Source organism: Equus quagga, chromosome 11 (genome assembly GCF_021613505.1).
Source record: "Equus quagga isolate Etosha38 chromosome 11, UCLA_HA_Equagga_1.0, whole genome shotgun sequence".
NCBI lineage: Eukaryota > Metazoa > Chordata > Mammalia > Perissodactyla > Equidae > Equus > Equus quagga.
In genome coordinates this window covers 66843196-66868982 of record NC_060277.1, presented here as the reverse complement: position 1 = coordinate 66868982, position 25787 = coordinate 66843196, and the positions used below count along the sequence as shown (strand labels likewise).

The window sequence follows — 25787 nt, the reverse complement described above, 5'->3', positions numbered from 1 at the left end:
GATTGGAACTATGATTTGATTCTAAAGACTGCGCTCTTAATTACTAGGTTATATAGCCACACCAATTTCCACATCTTTGGCATATTCCCCACCTGCCAAAGTTTTGACTCCACTTACAAAAAAAAAAAATATTGGGGGGATGATTATTTTTATTTCCCACATATAAAATTATGAGACTCAAAAGTCTTTTTAAAATTACACATGGGGCCGGCTGGGTGGCACAGCGGTTAAGTTCGCACGTTCTGCTTCTCAGTGGCCTGGGGTTCGCCGGTTTGGAGCCTGGGTGCAGACATGGCACCGCTTGGTAAAAGCCATGCTGTGGTAGGCGTCCCACATATAAAGTAGAGGAAGATGGGCATGGATGTTAGCTCAGGGCCAGTCTTCCTCAAAAAAAAATTTAAAAATAAATAAAAAATAAAGTCAAGAGTCTTTAAAAAAATAAAATAAATAAAATAAAATAAAACAACACAGCTCCCTCCCCTGCTACCCCGCCCCCAACCCCCCACTTGTCTGGGTATAAACCCTCGAGCCCAAGTTTCAAGGTCAGGGTTCTGGAAAGCTTGAATTATAATGAAGAAACAGGCCATTATATAATAAACAAGCCATTAGCGCTATATAGGTGGAGGGACTGGGTACTGGTTGGGTAGGAGAGGCTGATTGCTCCGGTGGTCATGGCTTATCTCTTTAGTCTATCCCATCATTAGATCAAAAAATGCGGTTTGGAAGTGGTTGTTACTGGAGGGCAAAGGAAAAGTTTCCATCCCCACTGAAGAAGCGGTAGGTGGTGGTGCTGGCGCCAAGTGAGTTCAGAGCCGCCCTTCCTCTCTCCAGTTATTTTTGGTCTTTGTGACCTGTAGGTTTCCTGTTAGTGGGAAGAGAAGCGATAGGAACGAGTATCCATTACAGAAATGAATGCCAGAAGTCCAACAACCCATTCCCCTTGTCTCTTTCCTTGGCCTCTGAACTCCTCAGGCATCCAGGAATCTAGATTCCAGTGGCCTCAGGCGCTTGGCCAGGTATTTTGTTTGAGTCTCATCTCATAACCCCTCGGCTCGCCCCCACCTGGCCCCGCAACTCCTGGGCCCCTCATTAAGCAAGTGTTTTCCTGAAGCAGTTTACCTACCACCAACCCCCATAGGCTCCTTACGTGAAGGTTGGGTGCTGAAATCTGGACTCGCTAGGTGGACAGAAGACGGAAGCCGCCCCAGCAGGTCCCTGCATCACGTGGGTCCCCTGTAGTCGGCCTCCTAATATCCCCTCCTTACGCATGCGCCCCTATCCTGAACGACGCTCTAAGCCCCGCCCTGCCCTTCTGGCTCCTCCCCCTGCTCAGGAGTCCCGCTCCTCATTGGAGAACTGCCGTCAGGGATGTTGGCCAGGCTAGCCAGGTGCTGACTCTTCAATGATAAAATAGATAATCCACGCAGAGACTGGCGCGCCCCTGGAGGGGCGGGGGGGCCAAAGGCAGTGCCGCCCCCCGCCTCCTAAACCGAACGTAGGCCCCTGTCCGGATCCGTGCGGCCCAGGCTTGGACTCTCGACTCGCAGCCAGCGGAGGCACGCCCCCGGGTGCTGATCGCCTGGGCCAGCGCCGGCCTGCTCTCCCGACCCATATCCCCCAACTAGGGGAAAGGCGCGGGCGCCTCACGCAGCCTCTCTGCAGCTTTCAAGCCTCGTCGGTACCTTCCTCGCTACCACCCTTGCCTCCGCGCAGCCCGGAGCCATCCGGCTGGGTAGGCAGGGGGTGGCAGGGGTGGGCAGAGGTGGAGCGTCCTGAGCCCCGCTCTCGCAGGGGCTCTTAGTGGCGGCAGCTCTGTTACCTCCCAGATGGCGCGTAGGTCCGAGCCCCCCGACGGAGGCTGGGGATGGATGGTGGTGCTCTCAGCGTTCTTCCAGTCGGCGCTGGTGTTCGGGGTGCTCCGCTCCTTCGGTGTCTTCTTCGTGGAGTTTGTGGCGGCGTTTGAGGAGCAGGCAGCACGCGTCTCCTGGATCGCCTCCATAGGAATCGCGGTGCAGCAGTTTGGGAGTGAGTCCTGCCCCTTGGTCCGGCGTCCTGCGACCCTCAGAAGGGGAGAGGGGATGTGGGGACAGCAAAGGGGAAGCTGGGGTTGGGGGGATGCTGGAGAGGGACACCTGAGATCTTGCAGAACCCCATCCTCTTCCCCAGGCCCCGTGGGCAGTGCCCTGAGCACGAAGTTCGGGCCCAGGCCGGTGGTGATGGCTGGGGGCATCTTGGCTGCGTTGGGCATGCTGCTCGCCTCCTTTGCTACCTCCTTGACCCACCTCTACCTGAGTATTGGGCTGCTCTCAGGTGAGACCCTGGGCACAGGCAGGAAGAGTCAAATGCGTGAGTCTTTGGCCTCTAGACTTCCTCCTTCTTCCTGCTCCTTCCAAAAGGCTTATGGAGAAGCTGAGAGAGAGTTTTGGGTGGCACCTGTGCCCAGAGGGGAGGTCTTAAGAAGGGTGACTAAGTGATAAACATGGTGGGGATGTTAGGAAATTCAAAGATGATGAATCCAGAATATAGAAGCCCAGGCCCCGTGTGACTGGAATCTAAAAGGAAGAATTCCTGTAAAGTTGTGCCATTACTGTGGCAATGAAATACATGGCATTATCCTATTTACAGGTGAAGAAGGCTTTAGAAGCTTATGCAACTTGGTAAATGAAGCTCACACAATCAGAAATGGTAGAGCCCAGGGCCAACTCCAAAGATCTGTGCTGTTTACTTTACAAACACTATCTCTAAGCCTCCACAGTCCCATAAGGTATACTACCCCCGTTTTGCAGATGAGGAGATTGAGGCTGGGAGATTAAGTAAAATACACAAGGTCACATAGCTAGAAAGTATCCAAGAAGATTATAACCCAGGCCTGTGCTGTATTCCGCTGTTGGGCAGTCTTGGGATTACTGGGTGCCCTGAGCTCCGTAAGAGTCCCCCAACCCCCATTTCTCCCTTTTTGACAGGCTCTGGCTGGGCCTTGACCTTCACTCCGACCCTGGCCTGCCTGTCCCGTTACTTCTCTCGCCGGCGATCCCTGGCCACAGGGCTGGCACTGACGGGTGTGGGCCTGTCCTCCTTTGCCTTTGCCCCACTCTTCCAATGGCTGCTCAGCCACTATGCATGGCGGGGAGCCCTACTGCTGGTGTCTGCCCTCTCCCTCCACTTGGTGGCCTGTGGTGCTCTCCTCCGCCCACTCTTCCTGACTGAAGACCCTGCCGTGGGTGGCCCTGGGGCCCAGCTTGCCTCCCTTCTCCGTCATGGCCCCTTCCTCCGTTACACTGTTGCCCTCACCCTGATCAACACTGGCTTCTTCATTCCCTATGTGCACCTGGTGGCCCATCTCCAGGATCTAAATTGGGACCCATTGCCTGCTGCCTTCCTACTCTCAGTGGCTGCTATTTCTGACCTCGTGGGGCGTGTGGCCTCTGGGTGGCTAGGGGATGCAGTCCCAGGGCCTGTGGCACGACTCCTGATGCTCTGGACCACCCTGACTGGGGTGTCACTGGCCCTGTTCCCCGTGGCTCAGGCTCCCACAGCCTTAGTGGCTCTGACCGTGGCCTATGGCTTCACATCAGGGGCCCTGACTCCAGTGGCCTTCTCCGTGCTGCCTGAACTGGTGGGGACTGGAAGGATATACTGTGGCCTGGGACTGTTGCAGATGGTAGAGAGCATTGGAGGGCTGTTGGGGGCTCCTCTGTCAGGTAAGCGGAATGGGGTTTCCGGGTGGGCCAGGGCTGCCATGTCATACATTTGGGGAGGGGACTATCCACATTATAGTGTATGTGAATATTGCCAACTGGTATGGTACAGTACATGGCCTACATGGCCAATCATAGCAGCCCTGAAGTGGGTCCATGGGGCAAAGAAATTGGGGCTGTGCAAAGACTAGGAGGAGCCCTTGACAGAGTACCTACAGCTTGGGTTTTCAGAGGACCTGGCTGGACCTGGCCAGACATAGCACGCTAGTGTCTGCCTGTTCCCTTGGCCCACTGGGCCCTAGCCCAGGTATCTGAGCCGTCTGCTCAAAGTTCCCTAGGCTCCAGATGACAGAACTTTCAGATCCTTAACACTGTCCTCTTAACTATTAACTGGAGGTGTAGAAGGGAGGGCCACAGTTGCCAGAAAGAAAGGCACAAATGTGCCTGACTCGATCTGGATCCCCAACTCCCCACTGGCTGGTTTGGAGGTCCTTTCTGAAGGCAGGACAGTGGTCAAGATTACCTCTTGAAACCCCTTGGGAAACCGGAGTTCTCAAGCTCATCCAGTCCTACCTTGGGAGTTCTAACTCTCCCAAGATGATGAGTTAAGGATTATTTTCTTCCCTCTACCCAAAAATATGTCTGAGCCATCAGTCCCAGGAAGCAGATCACCCATGTGTATTCCTTTTCTCTCTTGGACCTAGGCTACCTCCGGGATGTGACAGGCAACTACACAGCTTCTTTTGTGGTGGCCGGGGTCTTCCTTCTGGCAGGGAGTGGAGTTCTCATCACTCTGCCCCACTTCTTCTGCTTCTCAGCTCCTACCTTAAAACCCCAGGACCTTGTAACAGAGGCACTGGATACCAAAGTCACCCTGCCCAAGGAGGGGCTGGGAGAGGACTGAACTCCAAAAGGGCACTGTCAGACCCAGAAAGCCAGAGGTTGGCAGCTCCAGGTCTCCTTGGCATGCACAGAACCACAGTGCCTTAAACATCTTGATCTGCCTCCCCCCAGAGCACGCCTGGGGCTCCTGCAATGTGTGTGCCAACTCTTTGTATTATGTTGAGGACTCTCATCTCTTCTTTGCTCCCAGAACCTTTTCTGAGGGATCCAGGATTTTAGCCTGCTCCACTGAGCTGTGAAACAACTGTGAAAATCAAAGGCCAAGAGACTTATCGTGTTTTACATGTGATCTCTAATGTTGCCTACCAAGTTTCTTCTCTGAAGACAGATGTTTGGGAAAGAGAGATGCCCGTTTGAGATAAAACTGACTAAGAAAACTAGATAGTAATCAAAACCTCAAAAAGAGCTGGGGGCCATATGCTTGGGTTGGCTGAATGGGGTCACGGCTGGGGAGGGGGGTGGTCCAGGGGTTCTCGTGACCCAGAGCATTTTGACCTTGGACTCTGCTCTCTGGACCACAGTTCCTCCCACCTGCCTTCTGACCTCCCTCTTTCCCACTATCCCCTGTGACTTAGAAAAGAAATTAAAAGAATGGTGGGGACACGGGAGTGGGGGGGATTTGGGAGGAGCACTAAAGCTGAGAGAGCTGAAGTCTGGGTCTAGGATTCTTTTATTCCCCTCAGGCCAGTAGAAGGATACTGCAATGCAGAAAAGAGTTATCTGGGATGGGGACGGGGCGAAAGCACCCATGAGTCTCCCTCCCCGACAAACTGAAGCTGACAGGCAGACAACTTCTCAAAGATTCCCTGTATAATAACAACTTGGGCAAAGAGAAATGGACTGGCTGGACAGACAGATACCTTTCCCCTCCCCCGGGGCTTAGTGGGATCCTGTTCCTTTCAACTAGCCCTTTTGGGTATCTTAAGTAGAGTGTTTTCAGCGTCCTAAATTGGCTCACAATTGGAGCTTGCAGGAAAACCGGATAGAAATTCTTTATTGGGGGAGGGGCTCAAACAACATGGTCAACAAGCGGTATCCAGGGAGGAGTGAGGGCCTCCTGGCGAAAGCAGAGCAACCTGAGGAGCAGGGAGCAGCTCCCCCCTCTCAGGGGGAAAGGTGGCTGGATGTGAGGCTGAACGGCAGGAGGGCAGCGCTGCGGGCAGCCCCATGTAAATAAAGCTGCCAGAGAGGATGAAAGAGCCGCACACGAGGAAGGAGGCGGTGAAGTCTCCGGTCTCATCCCTTAGGAAGCCTGAGGAAGGGGAAAGGAATTCAGAGGGCTTGGACTCCCGGGGCAGAGGATGGTTGCGAGCGCACCGGCTGACTCAAGCCCTTACCTGACAGCGGAGGGCCCAGAAGCCCCCCGAGGCTCATCAGCATCATCATCAGCCCGGTGGCTTGTACGACACCGCCGATGCCCACCAGCCCTGGGAGCACGCCGAAAACCAGCGGGGCGTAACTTCCGGCGCTCAGCCCGTAGGCCCCAGCCGCGGCCAGCAGGGGGCCCCCCCAGCCCTCCTCGCTCCGCACCGCGGGCACCAGTCCCACGGCCAGCAGCCCCAGCCCGGTTAGAGCCCCGAACACCGCCAGCAGCCGCGAGAGGGGCACCCAGCCCTGGTCCGCCAGCCACCCGCAGACCAGCCGGGCGCCCGCGTCCCCCACCGCGGCCACCGCCACCACCAGCGCTGCCCCATACCCCCCCAGGCCCCGGTCTAAAGCGTGAGGGGCCAAGTGCACGTAGGGGACGAAATAGCCGCCCCCCACCAGGGCCGTGCCCAGAGCGAAAACTGAGAAGGCCCGGCGTGTGAAGAGACCCAGGCCGAGGGCAGCTAGGGGCCCGCGCGGTGGGGCCGGGGCGTCGCCAGGGAGCGTGAGGGGGCGCAGCAGGGCGCCACAGGGGGTAAGGTGAAGGGTAATGGCGCCAAGGAGGAGCAGGGCGCCCCGCCAGCCGAAAGTATCAAGGAGGAACTGCAAGGTGGGCGCCAGGAGCAGCGAGGAGGCCCCGTTGCCCGTGAGTGCCAGCCCCACGGCCAAGACTCGACGGCGGGAGAAGTAACGCGAGAGAGTGCCGAGGGCAGGGGCGAACACCAGGGCCCAGCCGAAACCTGCGAATGGAGATCACGCGGTGAGGACAGGCACCAGGGATGCCTACCCCGGCAATCCCAGCCCTGCGCTTCGCAGGAGGGCCCCATCCCGTTGGTCTCCAGCCCCCGACAAGCTCCTATCTCTACCATCTTAAGGACCCCAGTACCCCTCTCCCCTCACCAGCGAGGACGCCCAGGCCGAGGTAGAGGTGCAGCAGACTGCGGGCGAAAGCCGAGAAGACGAAGCCAAGCGAGGTGAGGACGCCCCCAACCATGACCACCGGGCGCGCCCCCCAGCGGGTACTCAGGGCGCTGCCCACTGGGCCTAGAAGGGGGCGGAATCAACGGAAGACACGCCCCTGGACCCCCAAACTCGCTCCAACACTTCTCATTGGCTGTTTGTCTGGCCTAAGCTCCCCCCAGCCCAATAGCTCTCCACCCTTTGACCTCAAATCCCACCCTTCACTACAACGTGGTTCCACCGGTCTCCGTTTCTCAGGTTGTCTGGTAATCAGGTAGGTCCTCCACCACTACACCACGGCCCCTCCACCCCAGTTCCCGCCTCCCACCTCGGGGCCCCCCTCACTGGCTGCCTGCTGGACGGCCAGGGCCAGGGCGCTGACCCACGCTGTGTCCTGAGCGCTTCGGTCAAAGTGCTCCGCGAGGTCAGGGAGGGCAAGACCCAGGGAGCGTAACAGCCCGTAGGAGAGCCCATTCACCGCGAAGGCTGCGGCCGCCACCACCCAGCCCCAGCCCCCGTCCGGGGGTCCGGCCGGCTTGGGGGTCATCGCCTTCTGGGGGAGGAGGAACACCTATGAGTGAAGTCTCCACGTCTGTGCCTCCTCTAGGGATCTGGCATCCCTGAGATCCAGCTTCTGGCTGCTTGCCCAGGGTGGGCACGTCACCCTGAGCAAGATAGGAAGGGAGGAGGGAGCGGGAGCTAGGCCTAGGGAGAGGACTCCTGGGTTCGCGCAAGGTACCGGGAGGGAGTGACAGCCGAATCCCGCAGGTCTGGACTCCCCCTCCCACACACACCTCTTCCCCCTTACCCGACCTCTCCGGGCGGTGGGGGAAGGGGAATGACGAGGAAAGGCACGGCCTGGTTTTCTCCCCACTCCCCGGGCGGGCGGGTTCTCAGAGGGGAGCGATTGCAGAGATGGAGCCCAACTTGGACGGGCTCTCTCCGTAAACAGAGAGCACCACAGGGGGCCTGAGCCACCTGGGACGCGGAGGGAAGGAGGGCGGGGGCGAGCTGAAACCATCAACCAATCCGCCGAGCTGCGGGTGAGGCCAGACGCCAGATCCCACGGGGATTGAATTATCCACACCCACGCCCACAGTCCCCGGGAAGGGAGTGGAGAGGAATGAATGCCGCCCCGCCCACCCTGCTCAAGTCCACGCACCTGCCGCCTGCTGCGCACGGAAGAGACGAGTGGTTTGCAATCCCCAGGAAGCCCAAGGTCTGTAAGCAACGCACGGAAATAGTGGTCCCCCCAAAGCCTGAAGGGATGAGTAGTTTTGTTCTCAGGGAACGATGCTGGAGGACCAGGTAAATCTCAGATATCAAATCACAGACCTCCACTGAGTGCTTGTTCGGTGCTCAGCAGTGGGCCCTCAAGCACGGAGGGGAAGGAAGAGGACTCCGTTATTATATGAGAATCTGCAATATGCCAGGTAGGCTACACGTGTCATCTTTTCATCCTCACAGTAACCCTGTGGAAGTGTCATCCCCATTTTACAGATGAAGTGACTGAAGCTTAGAGAGGTTTAGTGACTTGCCCAAAATCCCCCAGGTTAAAAATGGTGAAAATGTTTGAATTTGAGTCTGTCCAACTGCTCGACTATACAAGGACAGCAGACCTAGGACTGAAACAGAATTTGCCTCGGTTGTGGGAAATGGTCTGGAGACAGTTTGGTGCCAAACTGACCTGGAGATGGTGGAATCTGTGCAGGGCCAGAGAGTTTATGATTCTAAGATAGGGGTTACTGGGAATAGAAAGGATCCTTCTGATCAGAATTCACTAAAGATTTAGATTCGAATTTTGAAAACAAAGTAAGAAATCCAAGAATTGAACCCAGGCAGTTATTTCCTGAAAAACTTTATAAAAAGTATCCTTTTTACATTAGGATTAAAGTTACCATTGCTTCACTTCAGCTGTTTGAACCAAGAGGTGTGTTCTTTGGTTTAACTACATATTAAACGGTATTAGAGAAAATTGGTCAATTTACAGTTTGGGCTATGCATCACACGACAGCCACGTGATGGCAGTGTTTCCTAATTGTTGAGAAAGTAGCTGCAAATAAAGAGCAACAGCTTCTTGAGTAGTGAAACTGTAAACCTAACACACAGAGCATGACCTTCAATGGCTCTCCACAGCCTATAGGGAAAAAAATCAAATTTCTCTGTTTTGGGTTTAAGGCCTTTCACAAGCAAAAGTAGAGCCAGACTACCTTTCCATTCCATCTCCTTCCCCTCTCTTGTGCATCCTTCCATCAGCCATTAGCATCCCACCTGCTTTTTCTCACTCCTGAACTTTCGCATATGTCATGCCCTCTGCTTGAAATGTCCTGGACGGGGTATAGGAATCCATGAAGGTTTATGGTCTTGCACACACGCTAGGAAAGTGGTCTCACCGGTTTCCTAACCTGTGGTGCCTTTGTGAAAGGCTCCTGGGAGGTGGAGCCAGCAGATCCTCAGCCACCCAGGATGGCAGGGAGCCCACTTCCTGAGATGGCTGGTGAGGACTCTGCTCAACGGAGCCAACTGAAACAAATCACTCCCCCTCTGTGGTGAAGTAAAAATGCAGGGCAATGAGGAGACTGTGCCTTCTGGGTCTGGGAGCTGTACAAAGTGAATACCTTTACAGGATACTTATGAACGCAGAGGGCATCCCAGAGCCTGAGACTGGGGTGATTGGCTGTGAAAGGGCACATTCCTTTTCTACCTCATGTTCCCTATATTCTTAGCCCAAATTACCATCACTATACATCTTTTGCTCATGGAGCTAATATAGTATTGAGGTTGGGAGAATAAATTCTCAAGCCAGACTTCCTGGGTTTGAATCCCATCTCTGCCATTTCTTAGCTGTATTATTGTGAGAAAGTTATTCAACCTGTTTGTGCCTCAGTTTCCTCATCTCTAAAATGGGGGTAATAGTAGTAGCTACCCCATAGGGTTATTATGAGGATTAAGAGTCATTGTGTATACGTATGTGAGTAAGGGATTTACAACAGTGCCTGGACCATGATATGTATCAGCTGCCATTGCTGCTATTGCTGTGACTCAGAGGGACCTGGCTAGACCCCACAGCACTGCTGCCCCTGCCCCCATGGCTCTGTCTACTAATGCCTCAAGGTCAAAGAACCACAATGGTCTGGTGAGTTCTCAGTAGAACCTCACAAGTTATAAGATGTGAATGGCTACAAAAAGAGGTTAAATGGGATTTGTGTGTGTGTGTGGTGAGTGGTTTTCTTAGCGTTTTCCAAAGTCTATGAGAAAATGCTGGTCTCCCTATCTTGACTCTAAAAACAAAAAAGAAGAAAGCAGTCAAAATAAGTTTTGTTCATTTGCTTTAGACACAATATTTGTAGACACCTACCATGCCAGATGCTGTGCTTAGGGCTAGAGATGCAAATATAAATGATACAATCTTTCCCCTCCAAGCCCCACCATCAAATTAGAGAAAAAGTGAAATAAAGAAATCTCAACACAAAGAGAGGGACACACATATCATAGACTGGTACATGGGAGGAACTGACTTGTTTGCTTGGGCCTGCTAGGAAGGCTTCACAGAAGAAGAACCCTTTGAGCTGGGTCATGAAGGATGAGTAGGAGTTTGCCAGGTGGACGCATGGGTAGGGGCATTCCAGGCAAAGAGAGCAGCTGGTGAAAAATCACAAAGACAAGAACCAGCTTAGCACATTGTTTATTGTTTGGGGGAGCTGTAAATAGCTGGGTGGAGAACAGAGAGTGTGTACGAGAATGTAGGACAAAGCTTCTAGGGCGGATGGTTCCATCATGAAAGGTCTTGAAGGCCAGGCTAAGGAATTTAGATGTTTTCTCAGAGACTGATGCTTCTCAAAAATTTCCACTAACATAGCATTCACTACTATTCACTAATATTGGAAGCTGATCACAGAGGAGAGAAGGTTCATACCACAGTTGGAGGGGTCAGGAGAGTCTGGGGTTGTAGACCTTTTGCATGTGGGAAATTTCTTTGAAATAGCTTGTTTTACGTTGAAAATTCATGTGGAATTTTCATCCATCCTACTTCATTCTACTTCATAATCTTTGATGCATATTTTCATAGGAAAGTAATGCTTTAAATGACCAGGTAAATTATTGAAGTTTTTCTCCTTAAGTCTCCACTGATGAGGCAGCAAGGTCTCCTCTGGGAAGTGGTCTCGGCCACACCCACTCCTAATCTGCATTAGACGCCCCCATTCGGCCTACTTAACCCCCATCAGAGTACTTCTCAGCCTGCAGTGAAATCATCCGTTTTTCTCCTGCCCCTCACCCCCACGTTGCCCTGGAGGTGGGACTTTGCATTATTGATCTCTGGATCTTTGACACCCAAAGGCCCCAGAGGTAAATGATGATTGACTGAGTGAGAGAAACACTGAACAAGGGACTCATTGCATGAGTGGACTCGGGGCCGGTGCTCCATGGGATGTGGCACTACCACAAGAAGGGGTCACTCATTAGTGACCATTGACCAAACTGGTAATGCCTGCCCACCTGGAGAAAGCCCCAGAAGCAGATGCTGAGCCAGGTCAGGTCTTTAGGGAGATCAAAAGAGAGGGTCATAGTCTTTACATAATTTTCTTTGGAAACCACGGGATCTGGGAGTGTGTGTGTGTGTTTGTGAACTTTAAAGGTGCTCTGGCACTTTCTCATGGGAGCCCCTGCAGGAGGCGCTTGGGGCTTCAGGCCTCCGCAACCTCGAGGAAGCCCTGAGCTGAGTCATTCCGTGGGTACACCCCTCAGGGGCTCCCTCTGCAGAAGGTGGATAGGATGGAAGAGGACAGGCCAGGGTGGATGGTGTTACCCATAGGAGTGGGTATTTAAGGTATATTGGGTGGTATATTGAGTGGTATATTGAGCTCTATTTGAGGTACACAAAAATAGGAGGCTTTCCGCTATTTGGCCCAGATGATCTTGGGCTTCTAAGTACCTAAAAGAGTTGCCTCTCACCGTCACCTCCTAGAATCCTCTCCTTCCCCAGCTCACCCAGAGACCAGGCCGTGGAAAGTCAGCATAGACCTCAAAGCCCCAGCCCAGGGCCAGGGAAGCACATTGTTGAGATGCTCTGAAATGGGGTAGGTAATGAAGCAGGAGGGTAAAGGCACCCACTCAGGACAGTGGGGCTCATTGTGTGCAGGGAACAAGTCTGCCTGGATGACCACACATGAATAGAGAACTGCACTGGGTTCCCTGAACCTTGCGTTAGGACTGGAACTGGGTAGGGAGTTTGCTGAGTCTGGGGCTGGGGGAGGCTGGTGGTGGGGCCGAAATTGGCACATGTCAATGAATCAGAGGCATAAACTACAAAACAAGCAAAAAGTTTATTTGGGGTCTCAAGAATTGCAAATAGTGTTCTGCTAGGGTGTAAAAGTCAGGGGTCTTTAAAGGCAAAGAAGGGAGGTTGTATTACAGAGAATTTTAATTGCAGTTGGAGGCAGAGAGTTAGTTTTGGCTAAATATTGATGGACTATTGATTCTGTCTTCAGAAAGTCCACAATCCTCAGTCTTTGTGATCAGGATGTACATTCTCTTGCTGACTTCTCAAACAATTGCTGGCAAAAAAATTGCCATTGTGGTCCAGTCCAAAGGTGTGGCCCAGTCCAAGGTTCAAGCCAGCAAGGCAGTCTCTCTGGAAAGGCAGCCCTGACTCCATTTTAAAATGGCTCCACTACAGTAAATGTTGACACACACATGAAACAGAGCTGAGGCTGGAGCTAGCTTGGAGCCAAGACCTGGGATTGGGGGAGTGGGATGGGAGTCCTACCCAACATTACTCCTTGCTTACTCCCTCTACCAGGTCTGTCTCCGGTGCCTCTTCCAATCCAGTCCTCATCCCTTCTCTCTGTCACCACCCACCACGTCCCTACCCGCTTACATGCTAAAGGTCTGAAGCCTCTGGCTCTTGGATCTCCCTTGACAGCCCAGGCTCCAGGATGGTGGGGGATGCACCCAGCTAGAGTCTTTCAGCCTGGTCTGTGTGTCTAATTATCCAAAGGTGTATTTTCTGGCATTGTCTGGTTCTGGGACTTTGGCCAACATCTTTGTCAAAGTTCTTAGTTGTAAGCCACATGCGCTCACTCTGACTTACTTAAGTAGAAAAATATTGATTACAGGACACAGGGTAGCTCTTAGAATTACCAGGAAGGCTACAGAACTAGGTTTGGCAGGAAGACAAACTACCACAGGCCTAAATGGGTTCCCAAGGCCAGTGCTGTCACCATTGGACACTAGATGTCGCTGCTGCCCCTCTGTGGCCACGGGGCCTCAAACCCACAGCTGCTGCTCAGAAACCTTCTCTGCTTCATTCACCACTCACTCCAAATTCCAGCCCAGGGTCGGTGCACCTGACCACATAAACCTTGGTCATGTGCTCTCACGCTAGCAGAAGGGACACAAGGAAAGTGAGCACTTGGTATTTTCAGTGTCTACGGGTAAATGGGTTCTGCTTCCCATCAAAAATAATGAGGGACGTGTCGATCATATCTCAATAAAGTGAGATGATGATGATGATGGAAATTTCTCAAATAAAGGAGGAGGTTCAGACACAAGGCACCCCAAAACTTCCACTGAAAACAGGTTATCAGGATGAGAATGGGATTCTAATTGAGGCAGCCATGTGCATGCATCCTGCAATAGCAACTCAGGCCTGGCAAATTGCTAAAAGCATAGTTCTTGAATCCCAACTCCAAAGCTTGCTAGGCATCTATTAAAAGGTGGTAATACTTCAAAGGATTGTTGGTGAGACTTCAGTGAAATGAGGCTTAGAAAGGACCAGCACAACTCCAGGCACACGGTAGGCACTCTACAAATGTAGGTTCCCTTCCATTTCATTTCTTCCCATTTTCTGGCCAGAGGTAGTCACCCCTTCATCTTTACTCCCGTCCAATCTCTAGTCCAGTTCCCTGTGCTCCTCGTGTCTTGATTTGATAGGGGGAGTCACACACACCAGAAGGGGCCAAGGGTGATCATTTCCCTTCTGCAGTAACCAACCTTTTAGCTACCTCTGAATTTTCTGGGCCCATTGTCTGCCTTCCCAGCCCCAAGCTGGGACATCACATCTGACTTAAAGGACCTAGCCTCTTAGAGGACTCGGTTGACAACCCCCAGACCTGCCCTAGGGCTACAGTAGCCCTACCTGGCTGGAATCTGCTTCCCAGCTGAAAAATGTCAACCAGGACCAGAAGCCGTGGTGGGAGGAACAGAGAGTCAGATAACAGTGTTCCCACAGCCATAGGGATGTAAATTAGACGTTCTGGAGATCTAACGTGTGTCAGGCAGAGTTTTCAGGGCCTGTTCTATTTCCCCAAGGAAGAAATCCCTGTGTGGATACTGGGAGGAGTGGAGTGGGGACTGACCCAGCCCGGGGAAAGTCTCAAAGCCCAGGGGGGTCTGTGAACTGAAGAGGCTGTGATTGGCTGCCACTGGCTGCCCCTGACACCACGCAAACCTCTTGTTATCCGCGCACAGGGTGGGTCTTTTCCCTTTCATTGCCCTCACTTCTGAACAGAGCTCCTCTTGTCTGCCACAGATCTCCTTTGCCCGTGCCCGTACTTCAATGTCATTTCCTCGGCAAAGCCTTCTCCTGCCTCTCCCCTACTTTCGAAGCGTTTCATGTCCTGGGCAGCTCTCTTCCTAAGGTTCCTTCTCCATCCCATTCAGACAAATAGCTTCACCCAGCTTTATCTACCTCTGTCTCAAGCTCTGGTCATCTCTCTCTTTCTTTTTTTTTTTTTTTTTTTTCCCTTCTTCTTCTCCCCAAAGGCCTCCCCGCCCAGTACATAGCTGTATATTTTAGCTGTGGATCCTTCCAGTTGTGGCATGTGGGACACCTCCTCAGCATGGCTTGATGTGCAGTGCTAGGTCTGCACCCAGGATCCGAACCTGTGAAACCCTGGGCCACTGAAGCAGAGCACAGGAACTTAACCACTCAGCCACGGAGCCAGCCCTCATCTCTCTCTTTCTTGATTCACAACCAGAAGTCTCTTGCAGTGGGACTGATCCAGTTTAGAGCACATGTGTGAGTCTGATACCTCCTGCCCAACTTGAAGGGTGTGGTGGTAGGGCCTGGCCTGGAGGGAGGTCACATCTGGGTAGGCCTACAGAGAGGTGAGGGCAAGGCCTTGGGCATCTAGTCGATCAGCTGCCTAGGAGGCACATCCTGATTTATGGGTTGTGAGCTTACCCATCCTGGACCCAGGGATCTGGGAGGTGGAGTTGGTGCCAAAGGCTCAAGTGCAGGTGTTTCATGACAGTGGCCAATGAGAGCTGAGAGCAGTAAGCAGCAGGGTCAGGTCAAATTGGAGCCCGAGCTCCGTGATACACAAAGCCAGGCTGTTCTTAGGTTGCTTGTGGTTTCTCGGTTATTTCTCAGTTGTCCTTGAGGAGAGTTGATTTATCCCCTGAGTATGCAGGGCGTAGGGCTAAAAGCTTTCCAAGTGCTTACAGAAATGTTACAGACCTGAAAAAGTTTATTGCCTCCAAAATACAAAAAGAAAACTAAAAATCTAAAATAATGAATGTGTAAATAAATATCTGCAAAACATAATATTAGTCAATCAACTTCTTGGTTAAATTTCATATTCCTAAAATTTCATTACATTGGAAAACAATTTGTACATTAATTTTCCTCACTTCCAAGAATTTCCTAAATATTCACGATGATTGCTGAGAAATCAGAGCTAATCGTAGATTCAATTAGTTCCTCATAGACAAATAATTCTAAAAAAATATCTTCTCAAAAATCTGAACAGCAAACATTATATTTAGTGTGGAATATGAGCGTATTTTAATACATTCAATATTGAGAGATAATACAGCATGATGATAGGAACACAGACTGTGGAACCAGACCACCTGGATTTGAATTCTGGCTTTGCCACTTAGCAGCTATGTGACCTAGAACAAATCATTTAGCCTACCTGTGCAATGGTTCCCTCATCCATAAAACAGATGGTGATAAAATAGCACCTACTTCTGAGGGAAAAAAGATGATGATAATAGCACCTTGTTACTATTAGCACAATTTCTTAGGTGGTGTCGCGAGGAATAAGTTAATATTTGTAAAGTGTTTAGAACAATTCCTAGAAAGAAGTAAGCACTATTTAAGTGTTCGTTCACCTAAATAGATAAGTAAATGTAGGAGAGATTTTGATCACTGAGTGTTGGCTTACATCTTTAAGGAAGTTCCATCCCCAGTTCACCTGGGCTCATGAACCTAAGGTGAGGGTTGTGTGCAGCCTTAGGCCACAGCCGTGAGAGAAACCATATACACTTGGGCCTTCAGGATGGAGACAGAGCAAAAAGGACCCCGAGGAGAAGCGAAAGCTCAGACAGAGAGTTGCTGCCCAGTTTTCATGCTTCTCCTACCTGGGCTAACCCCTGGAATTTCCAGTTTGGTTTTATTAAGGAAGCTGTCTTCCTAACTCCTCCTCAATCTAATCATCCATTTTGGCACTGACCTGCCGGACTCTTGGGCAGCCTTTGTCTCTGCTGACCACCCCTACCCTACGCAACATGTACACTTCCTTGACTCTACAGGTTACCCCTCCAGTCTCTGATGGTCTCTCTCACTTTCACTTTTGTCTTTATCTCCAATTACGGGTCCAACTTCCTATAATGCCATCCTGTATTGGGGATGGTGATGAGAAGTGGGAGTGCCCAGAAAGCTCAGTGAATGGCAGTTCCCAGTAATATCAGTCCCAGAAGCAAGGGAAGATCGTGTTGGCTGTGAGTCGTGAGCCCTTCAGGAGAGCATAAGCAATGTGTTCATTGGCAGCACAAACCATCTCTATTAGTTATGATGTTTCTGGCCATAAGAAACAAAAGAACCCAACTCAACTTGGCTTAAACAGTAAGAACATATATTATTTCATCTATCAATAAAACTAGAGTTAGGAGTACCCAAGGCCAGCTAATCATGGCTCAACAATATCATCAAGGAATCAGGCCCTCCCCATATTTTCAGTCTGTTGCCTTCAGTGTTTTAGCTTTTTCCTCTTTAGGTTGCAACATTGCTGCAGCAGATTCAGATATGGCATCCGGGCATACAATGTGCAGAGGACAACGAGCACATCTCTTTCAGTGTGTCCCCCTTAGCAGTAAGGAAATCTTTTCCTACAACCCCCAGAAGACAGCCCTTCATCCGTGGCCGGAATTGTATCCTATGTCCATGATTAAACCAGCCACTGACAAGGGGGATGGGACCACCATGATTGACTACCTTTGGGAATGGGCTGGAGCCAGACACGCCTGAAACACATGACCGTATGGCGTAGGGTGGATTCCTAAACACCACTCAGGGTCAATTAGGAAGGAGGAAAAAGTTAGAATCAATGTTGGGTACGAAACCAAGAGTGTTGGCTAAACCATCTACAAACTTCCCCTTCGTGCCCGAAGGGATTTGAGGAGGTTAGAAAACCAAAGATTACTCTGGAAGGGTCCATTTCTGGGACTCTGGTGTCTTTTCATTTGTTAGTTACCATTAATGTGATTTGTTCCCTCTGATTTTTACCACAAACTCTTCTCTCCTTCACCACATATGCACACAAGGAGCAGGACGAAACACCTACACTATTTGTAAAGAACCTGACGTGTTGTTTGGTGTGAAATGGACACCAATATAGCAGCAATAAATAAATGCATGTCTCTCCTCCCCCAGGCTAGATGACAGCACCCATGTCCTAATTGGTCTCCCTCCCTCCAGTTGGCCCCAGCAATTAATTTACTGCACTGCAGCACAGTGATTTTTTTTCAAAATTCAAATCTCATCTACCCACAAAGGCTCCCCACTGCCCTCAGGACAAAGCCCAGACTCCTTAGACGGGAGCAGAAGGCCCTTTATCATTTGAACCCAGTCTGAAAACCACATCCCCAGTAGCCTCAGCTTCAGCATTAATAGGCCTAGCATGGTTAAAAACTGACACAGCATCACACCAGTAAATTCTGAGGAGGCATTGGGTGAGCTTCAGCAGCTGTTTTCTAATTTTAAAAAATTCTAAGTAAAATAGGAATATAAGAAAACTTCTTAATAAACGTGATTTCTCAAAAAAGGCAAATATTCTAAACAGAAAATCATTAAATCTATTTCATTAAAAAGAGTAACCAAGCAGAAAAAGACAAATACTGTATGATTTCACTTATATGTGGAATCTAAAAAAAACCAAACTCATAAATAAGATGGTGATTATTAGAGGCAGCAGATAGCGGGGGATTAAAATGGGTGAAGGTGGTCAAAAGGTACAAACTTCCAAGTAAAAGATAAATAAGTCCTGGGGATGTAATGTTCAGCATGGTGACTATAATTAACAATACTGTATTGTATATTTGAAACTTGCTAAGAGAATACATCTTTTTTTTTTAAAGATTGGCACCTGAGCTAACAACTGTTGCCAATCTTTTTTTTCCTGCTTTTTCTCCCCAAATCCCCCCCAGTACATAATTGTACATTTTAGTTGTGTGTACGTAGTTGTAGTTGTATGTACATAGTTGTGGGTCCTTCTAGTTGTGGCATGGATGCCACCTCAGCATAGCCTGATGAGTGGTGCCATGTCCGTGCCCAGGATCTGAACCAGCGAAACGCTGGGCCACACAGCAGAGCGCGCGAACTCAACCACTCGGCCACAGGACTGGCCCCGAGAATACATCATGAAAGAAAATAGTTCTCATCACAAGAAAAAAAATTTGTAACTGTGTAGTGATGGACGTTAACTAAACTTGTGGTAAGCGGTTCACAATATGTACACCTGAAACTAATACAGTGTTAATGTGTCAATTATATCTCAATTTATAAAAAAAAAGTAAGCAGGGATACCCATTGTCACTGTTACTCAAAAATGCCCAGAGGTTCTAGCAAGTGCAAAAAACAAAGTACATATTGATAAGACTGAATACTTAAAAAGACTCAAGAGGCTCTAGCATAAAAATTATCAGAATTAATAAGAAAATTTGGCAAGGTGGATGGATACAAAATATATAAATGCAAAATGATAGCTTTAAGTTCTTTTTCTAGCAATAGGGCAGTTAAACATCCTGAAACCCTCTCGCTATAAGACACCTAAACAGGCTGGCTAAAAAAGAAAAATTTCCTTTTAAGTAATGGCTTAGCAAGAAGGAAAATAAGGGAGATTCTTAGAGCTGAAGAGGTAAGCAAGGGCTAAAGCAGAGAGCAACCTGAAGAGCTGAGGAGAGTAATAGGGAGCTTCAAACTGAAGGCCCACGTGGGTGGCAGGCAACGAAGCCTTGGCCCACGTGAGGTGGGGAGTCAGATAATAACAGCAGCCTCAGGAAGAACCACAAAAAACACAAGAAGGAAGCTGGTCTGTCTTGGCCTCGGCTCTGGGTTGAGAAGAAAAGACGACTCCCATAGAACTTAATAATCACAAGCTTGCCCTCAAGCAGGATCAGGGCACAAATACACACCGCATTTGAGGTTCCAGAAATGCCCAGCTGAGCATTTTCTTTAAATCAGTCCCACATGGGAAGGCCCTCAGGCACCTGGCAGAAGCAAACACAAATCTTCTCTGGAGGAATATACCATCGACCAGACCTGAAAGAATTTTGGGAGACAAAGTTCCAAAAACTAAGAGTTCATCATCTCAAAAAAAAATCACAAAACACAAAAGAAAATGGGGCTTCAGGAATGAAAGTCCACAGAAACAAAACAGCAGAATTAGACCTGTGTGGAGTTTAGATGTTGGAATTATTGGGAAAATACAAAATAAATACAATGTGTTTAAATAAATAGAAGCGAGTTCAAAAATATTAATAAGAAAAAAGAAGCTATCAAAGTCACTAGAGAGATTTCCAGTGAGGGGGTGGTCACAGCTGTTGCTGCCATTTCAGGCACAATAGTGAGGCTGAGACCTGAGCTGGTCCACTGCACGGTGGCTGGTGGGGCTACGCATGGTCGTGGCGTCTCAGCACGTTGGTGCAGAGATGGCCAAGGTGCTACTTCCACTCAGAGAAGCAGAGCAGCTGGATTGAGTCCCCTCAGATTCCAAACAGAAGATCAGGAGTTGATTCACTGCCCTCTTTACTGGAGTTCTAAGAAATGTACTTTTGGATACTATAGTGTTGATAGAACCAGCTTCCAGGGCCAGGCAGGAAAGTGCAATGGTTCTCAGGCAGGACGAGCCAGAGGATGTGTGACCAAGCCTCTCTTTGACTTTAATGAGTGCGATGGCAACCCCTTGGCAGAAGTGGTTAAGTTCACTGGGCTCTGCTTTGGTGGCCCTGGATCACCAGTTCGGATCCTGGGCATGGACCTACACACCACTCATCAAGCCTTACTGTGGCAGCATCCCACATAGAGGAACTAGAATAACCTACAACTAGGATATAGGCTTTGGGGAGGGGAAAAAAAAAGAGGATGATTGGCAACAGATGTTAGCTCCGAGCCAAGCTTAAAAAAAGAAGAAAGAAGAAACGACACACCCTGAGAATCCAGGAAAAGCCTGAAAAGAAGTGGTGAAATGAGGACAGCAAAGGCAAGAGGGGGTTAATCTCCATCCCCTATGTTGAGAAACATAAACCTGCCTCCATCTCAGGATTGGCTCCAATTGGTGGTCAGTGAACTGCTAAGGTCTCAGGATTAACGTGAGTGATCAGATGACAGAGGCGTGTAATGAAAACGAGTCCACTTCCCATTCAGTCTTGTGCTTCTGCTGGATCAACAGAACCCAGTGAGGATTCAGAGTACAGCTCAACCAATAGTTTTGCTGACAGAAGGGAACAACCTTTTGTAGTTTTTTGCGACTGCCATCTAGACAATTTCTTACAGATGTCAAAGGCAGTCTATATAAGCATTCTGTTCCTTGTCACCTTCTGAGACAGAGTTACTCCATTCCTAGTTGAAGTTCACCATGCTTAAGTTATGAAACTGGAGAGTTTCTGTGTTAGCTTCTGGACTGGCTAATTTTAGGTGGTGGTGGCTGTGCCCTTATTCTCAGGCAGTGCAAATCAACCTGTGGGCAACTGATGGAGTTAGGAGGGTTGTGCACTGCTTATCCTGATTTATTTGATGGTTTCCTTTTCTCATTCTGAAACCATTCTATCAAACGGCAATAGACTGTCCCATCCACCCCCATGAAGGAATCATGCACGACGTGATAATACACAATGGGGTTGCTTTTTCACTTTACAACATGACCAGTTATGACTCATTCTGACATTTTAAATCCTAATAATTCTGGGGGCATGGCTAGAGGCATTCATCTTCCTTTCTAGCCAGTGATTCATATATTTTCTTCAGGTTCTTGTCTTTCTTTTTCCCAAAGCTACAAGTAGGTTAACTCTAAGAGGAGTGTGTATTTTCATTCCAGATGAGAAGCGGGATGTGCAGAGTATGAAGGTGGTATTGGACCCAGCTCTCTGTCTTCCTCCAAGGTGTCATAGTAGGTTTATACTGCCATGGCGGTTAAAAGGCCAGTTACTCTTGGCTTTCCCTTCACAGTCATGATGCAGCCGCCACTGCGTCAAACATCATGTCCTCAACAGGGAAACATCCAAAGCAGGAAGTAGCAAGCAGGGTTCCTCCCTTAGACATCTTTATTTTTTCATCAGGGAAGAAAATTTTTTACAGAAGCTTCAGCAGGTTTCCAGATCCTCAAGTGTCATTGGTCAGAACTGAGTCACATGTCTACCCCTAAACCAATCACCTACAAAAGAGAGTGGGTGTACCCTAACAGGCTCAAACCAATCATAATTCAGCCCTTGGTAGTGAAGGGTGGAAGGATCTACCCTGGACCGGTTGCTGCCCAGGACCTGCTATCTAACAAAGGAAGGAGGGGAAATGCCCACAGGGAGTGTTTGCCAAAGAGGCAGAGAATGATGGTCTGCAGAGAGAAAGAGGAATAAAGCAGATGGCGAAGGAGTTCCACTTCCCCTTTCCAATCCATCTCAGAGCTTCAGCCACTTCCCTGCCCTTGGGGTTGCTTCTTTATTTCCTAGGACTGCCTTAACAGAGTACCACAAAAACTACAGAAATGTGTTGTCTCACAGTTCTGGAGGCTAGAAGTCTGAGATCAAGGAGTAGGCAGGACCACACTCCCTCTAAAGCCTGCAGGGGAGAGCCCTTCCTTGCGTCTTCCTCGCTTCTGGTGGTTGCAGGCAATCCTTGACATTTCTTGGCTTGGAGTTGCAACACTTCAATCTCTGCCTTGCTGGTCACATGGCTTTCTCCTCTGTGTCTGTGTCTCTTCTCTCCTAATGTACACACCAGTCATATTGGATTAAAGGCCCACCTTACTCTAATATGACCTCATCTTAACTGATAACGTCTGTAATCGTTCTATTTCCAAATAAGGTCACGGTCACAGGTACTGGGGGTTCAACAGAGCAGAGAGGATCTGAGCTTTGCTTCTCAGATGAAGGGCTGGCCAAAGACCTCAGGGAGAAGCCCTCACACCAGCAGGCCCTGCTCAGAAGGTAGAAATGGCAGCTGGTGTGTGTGGGCAAAGGGAGCCAGAGACAAACACTGAATCTCCATCAAGAGAGTTATCCAAAGATTCCTTGGAGGAATGTGCCAGAAGCCAAGAGTGAGCCAGCAGACCCAGAAGCGGGGAGATTCAGGGCAGGGAAAATATCGCGTAGTCCCTGTGGGTTAGGAGCCTGAAGAACAGAGAGGAGTGTGTACGCCTCCACAGAGGAAGAAGGAGAAGGAGAAGCAGACGGCTGTGAGGGAAATGGAAAGCCCGACTCCAACAAGAGAGGTCAACCGTGGGACGAATAGAAGAAGAAGAGGGAAGGGAGAGAATCCAGAATTGACCAAGTCTGAAACGGACAGACAATCCAGAAGTGACTGAGTTATTCAGAATTGGCAAGGAGGTGTTCAGTCATTAGCGAGAATGTGTCCTCCAGCACATTGCTAGGATTGGTTAGAGAGAACTAAGTAAAATTCCATTTTAGACATCTGATTCCTGTGACTGTCAAATATCATGTCTACTCCTTGGGAAACCTCCTTCCTCTTCCCTCCATCCTGTCCCAGTTTCTGAGACTACACCACTGAGGGGCAGGTGTGCACCCTCCCTGCTGGGGCTCTGCCCATGAGGTGGGACAGCCATTTGAACTAGTAATTACAGGAACACAAAGTCGTAGAAGGATTTAAACTGGGGGAGAGGGGGATTCCTTATTCTACAGGGGATGGGGCAGCCTACCCTGAAAACGTGATGTTTAAACTGAGATGGGGGATGAGTAGATTTTAAACAAGGGAAGGAGGAGGATGACAAAGATGGCTAGAAAGGCCAGTGGAGCAGAATTCAGGTCTGGGATAAAGAACTGAATGTCAGACCATGAGGGGCAAAGCTAAGCAGAGAGAGCAAGCCACAGGAGCACAGGGCTCACTCACTTCAAGTTCGTCTTACAGTCTGATCCATCCACTCGTGTTCACTGAGGCCCATCCAGGCATATATGCTGCCTTTGAAGTTCTGGACAAATATCTGGGGACACTGTGGGTAGTCTTGACTCCTCTCCACCCCACCCATCCCCCTAGACTCAGGTGCTCTTGGACTGGGGCTCCCACCTGCTCATCCCCAGAGTTTATGGAGACCAGGTGGGCACTCTTCAGCTGGCAGTAATTCTCAGCCTCAAGCCAAGATGTCTCAAAGTGGGACAACCAGTAGCAGCGGCTTTGTTTCCTCCCAGCTTGTGGGCAGCAGGTCCTTTCAGAGCCCGATGGACAGAGGCAGGATGGAAGAGCTGAGGTGCCTCTGTGGAGGAGGATGACATGATAGGAAGCAGCAGCCCTCCCTCCCCATGGCTCTTGAGAGCAGCCACAAGTAGGAAGTGCAGATCACTCAACAGCTGCTGGACTTGCAGAAACATAGTCATCCATCCTGTGACACACACTGAGGGGCAGTGGAGGTCAGTGAGGATCCTGGGAGGTCAGATATCCCTCATCCCACGCCCTTGCCTTGCCCTGGGAGCACTTATGTCCTCCCACACACAGTATCCAAGGGTGGTTTCTGACCTGCTTTGAGTTTCTGATCCTATTTCTCCAGCTCGTTCTCTACTGCCAGCATCATCTGGCTCATCATATAACTCACATGCTGCTCCCACTACCACTTTTGTCCTGGGGTCCCCACCAGACACTGCCACACACACCCCTGCGAGGTCCCTCACCTTCTTGCAGTTCTTGATCATTGCCCCAGACCTTGGTTTTCAGAGCAGTTATCTTTCCTTGCAAGCTTCCACCTGGGAGACAGGAGAACTCAGTCCCCAAAAGTCAGTTCCTGTCTACTCCTCAACCCAACCTCACCCAAACCGAGAGCTCAGCACCACCCAAGCCAGGTTCACCGTGGGAATTCAGTGCCTGGGCCTCAGCCATGTTGCTTGATGTGACATTGCTGAAGACTCTTCAGGGCCAACAGGTCCCTCTGATGTGGGGCACCTGAGCAGGTAGGGAATGTGTTTGGGACAATCAGAGCTAAGACTTAATCAGGTCCTCTCTCTGTGCCAGTGCTGAGGAGGGCACTTGACGTGCATTGTCTCATTTAGTCCTCACAGGGACCCAACATGGGGGTACTATTATGGTTCTAATGGTACAGAGGATGAAACGAAGGCTTAGAGAGGTGAAATAATTTGTCCACATTACACAACTAGTAACTAAAAGAATCAGGATTCAAGACCCTAGTGTGTCCAGAACACTCCAGTGGTCTTTATCATGATCGAACACTGTCCCCATCGCTGCCCTTGTGATGGCCCAACTACTCTTTTGTCACTGCCAAATACTGCCCTCATGTCTGTCCCATAAGTACCACACAACTCACCCAAAACTGCCCTCATCACTGTCCCCAGCACTCTGCCATTGCCCCAAAACTTTTCCAAGATTTCTTCCTTATCTCAACACTTTTCTTCTAAACCATCCCTCATTAACCTCATGACTCCACCATCACTGCCCTGTCACTGTATCTCACTATTGCCCCCATCCATGCCCACCCTGTGACCCTCACTTTGGGATCCGATCACACAGACACTGACCAGCAGTATGAGGCTGAGGCCCAGGAAGAGCAGGAGGAGGCAGGAGCTGGAGCAGAGTGGCTGCCGGAAGGGCTAGAGGGGAGGCAGCCCTGTAAGAGGAGAGAGGGTGTCAGGACAAGGAGGGTCCAGGACATGAGAGAGACAGGGGAAGAGGAGAGGGCCTCAGGGCCTGTCAGGAATCAAGACTGGTGCATGTAATGCTGGGGGAAGGCTACACAAGGAGGATTGTGGGATGAGGGGTGCCCAGGCCTCTGACCTCTCATGGACCAGCACAAGTCCCCAGCCACACAGGCCCCTCATACCCCTGGGGACACATGTACACAAGGACACACAGGTGGGGGGTGATGGCAATATGTAAGGCCATATCATCAGAGCTGGAGGAAGTGGCAGGAGGACCCAGGGAGTTTGGGACAGCCAGGCCCTCAGCAGGTTCACACTCTTCAGTGAAAGCAGGGTATCAAATGGGTTTCCCTTCCAAGACTATCCTAAAGAACCTGGACAACTTTTCCTGTCCCTGTGTTGCAGAAGACCCCAACTCCCCTTCAGACTGGGACCACTAGAGGCTAGGCCCTGACCCCCTCAGAGAGGGGACCCCCTACAAGCACAATCAGAGTCACAGAAATGGGCAAAACCAGGACTCCTGGGGATACAGCCCAGTGGAGACACAACACCAGAAACCCTTCATGCACCTAGGGAGAGACGTTGTGTTGAGAGCAGGATGGTCCTCAGACTCCCGCAGTCAGAACCCTTGGGCTTCACATGTTAGAGGGCCCTTGCCGGCCCTCCTCCAACTCCATCCCTTCCCATGGAAGAAGAAATCTGAAGGACCGAGGGGATGAGCCTGCCCTTCTAGAAGACCCTCCAGATGCCTGGGAGCCTGATCAC

The 25787-nt window shown here is 50.2% G+C and overlaps 2 protein-coding genes across 11 annotated transcripts; one reads left to right on the top strand and one right to left on the bottom strand.

Moving 5' to 3' along the window:
- The first annotated feature begins 1351 nt into the window (after positions 1 to 1351).
- On the top strand, positions 1352 to 4873 carry SLC16A13 (solute carrier family 16 member 13). Of its 2 annotated transcripts, none has more exons than XM_046677510.1 (4): positions 1352 to 1732; positions 1827 to 2310; positions 2964 to 3701; positions 4403 to 4873. In XM_046677510.1, the coding sequence occupies exons 2-4, from the start codon at positions 1827 to 1829 to the stop codon at positions 4600 to 4602; spliced, it is 1422 nt and encodes a 473-aa protein (XP_046533466.1). In that variant the 5' UTR covers positions 1352 to 1732; the 3' UTR covers positions 4603 to 4873. The 2 variants fall into 2 exon arrangements, with proteins under 2 accessions (XP_046533466.1, XP_046533467.1); XM_046677511.1 differs by having other exon boundaries at positions 1352 to 2025; positions 2167 to 2310.
- Positions 4874 to 5577: 704 nt separating this feature from the next.
- Positions 5578 to 9030, bottom strand: SLC16A11 (solute carrier family 16 member 11). 9 transcript variants are annotated; one of them, XM_046677504.1, is made up of 5 exons: positions 7721 to 8997; positions 7272 to 7479; positions 6867 to 7010; positions 5939 to 6706; positions 5578 to 5853 (listed from the first exon to the last, which is right to left on the bottom strand). In XM_046677504.1, the coding sequence occupies exons 2-5, from the start codon at positions 7471 to 7473 to the stop codon at positions 5624 to 5626; spliced, it is 1344 nt and encodes a 447-aa protein (XP_046533460.1). In that variant the 5' UTR covers positions 7474 to 7479; positions 7721 to 8997; the 3' UTR covers positions 5578 to 5623. The 9 variants fall into 9 exon arrangements, with proteins under 9 accessions (XP_046533460.1, XP_046533459.1, XP_046533458.1 ...); XM_046677503.1 differs by having other exon boundaries at positions 7740 to 8996; XM_046677502.1 differs by having other exon boundaries at positions 7272 to 7591; positions 7735 to 8995.
- Positions 9031 to 25787: the final 16757 nt, after the last annotated feature.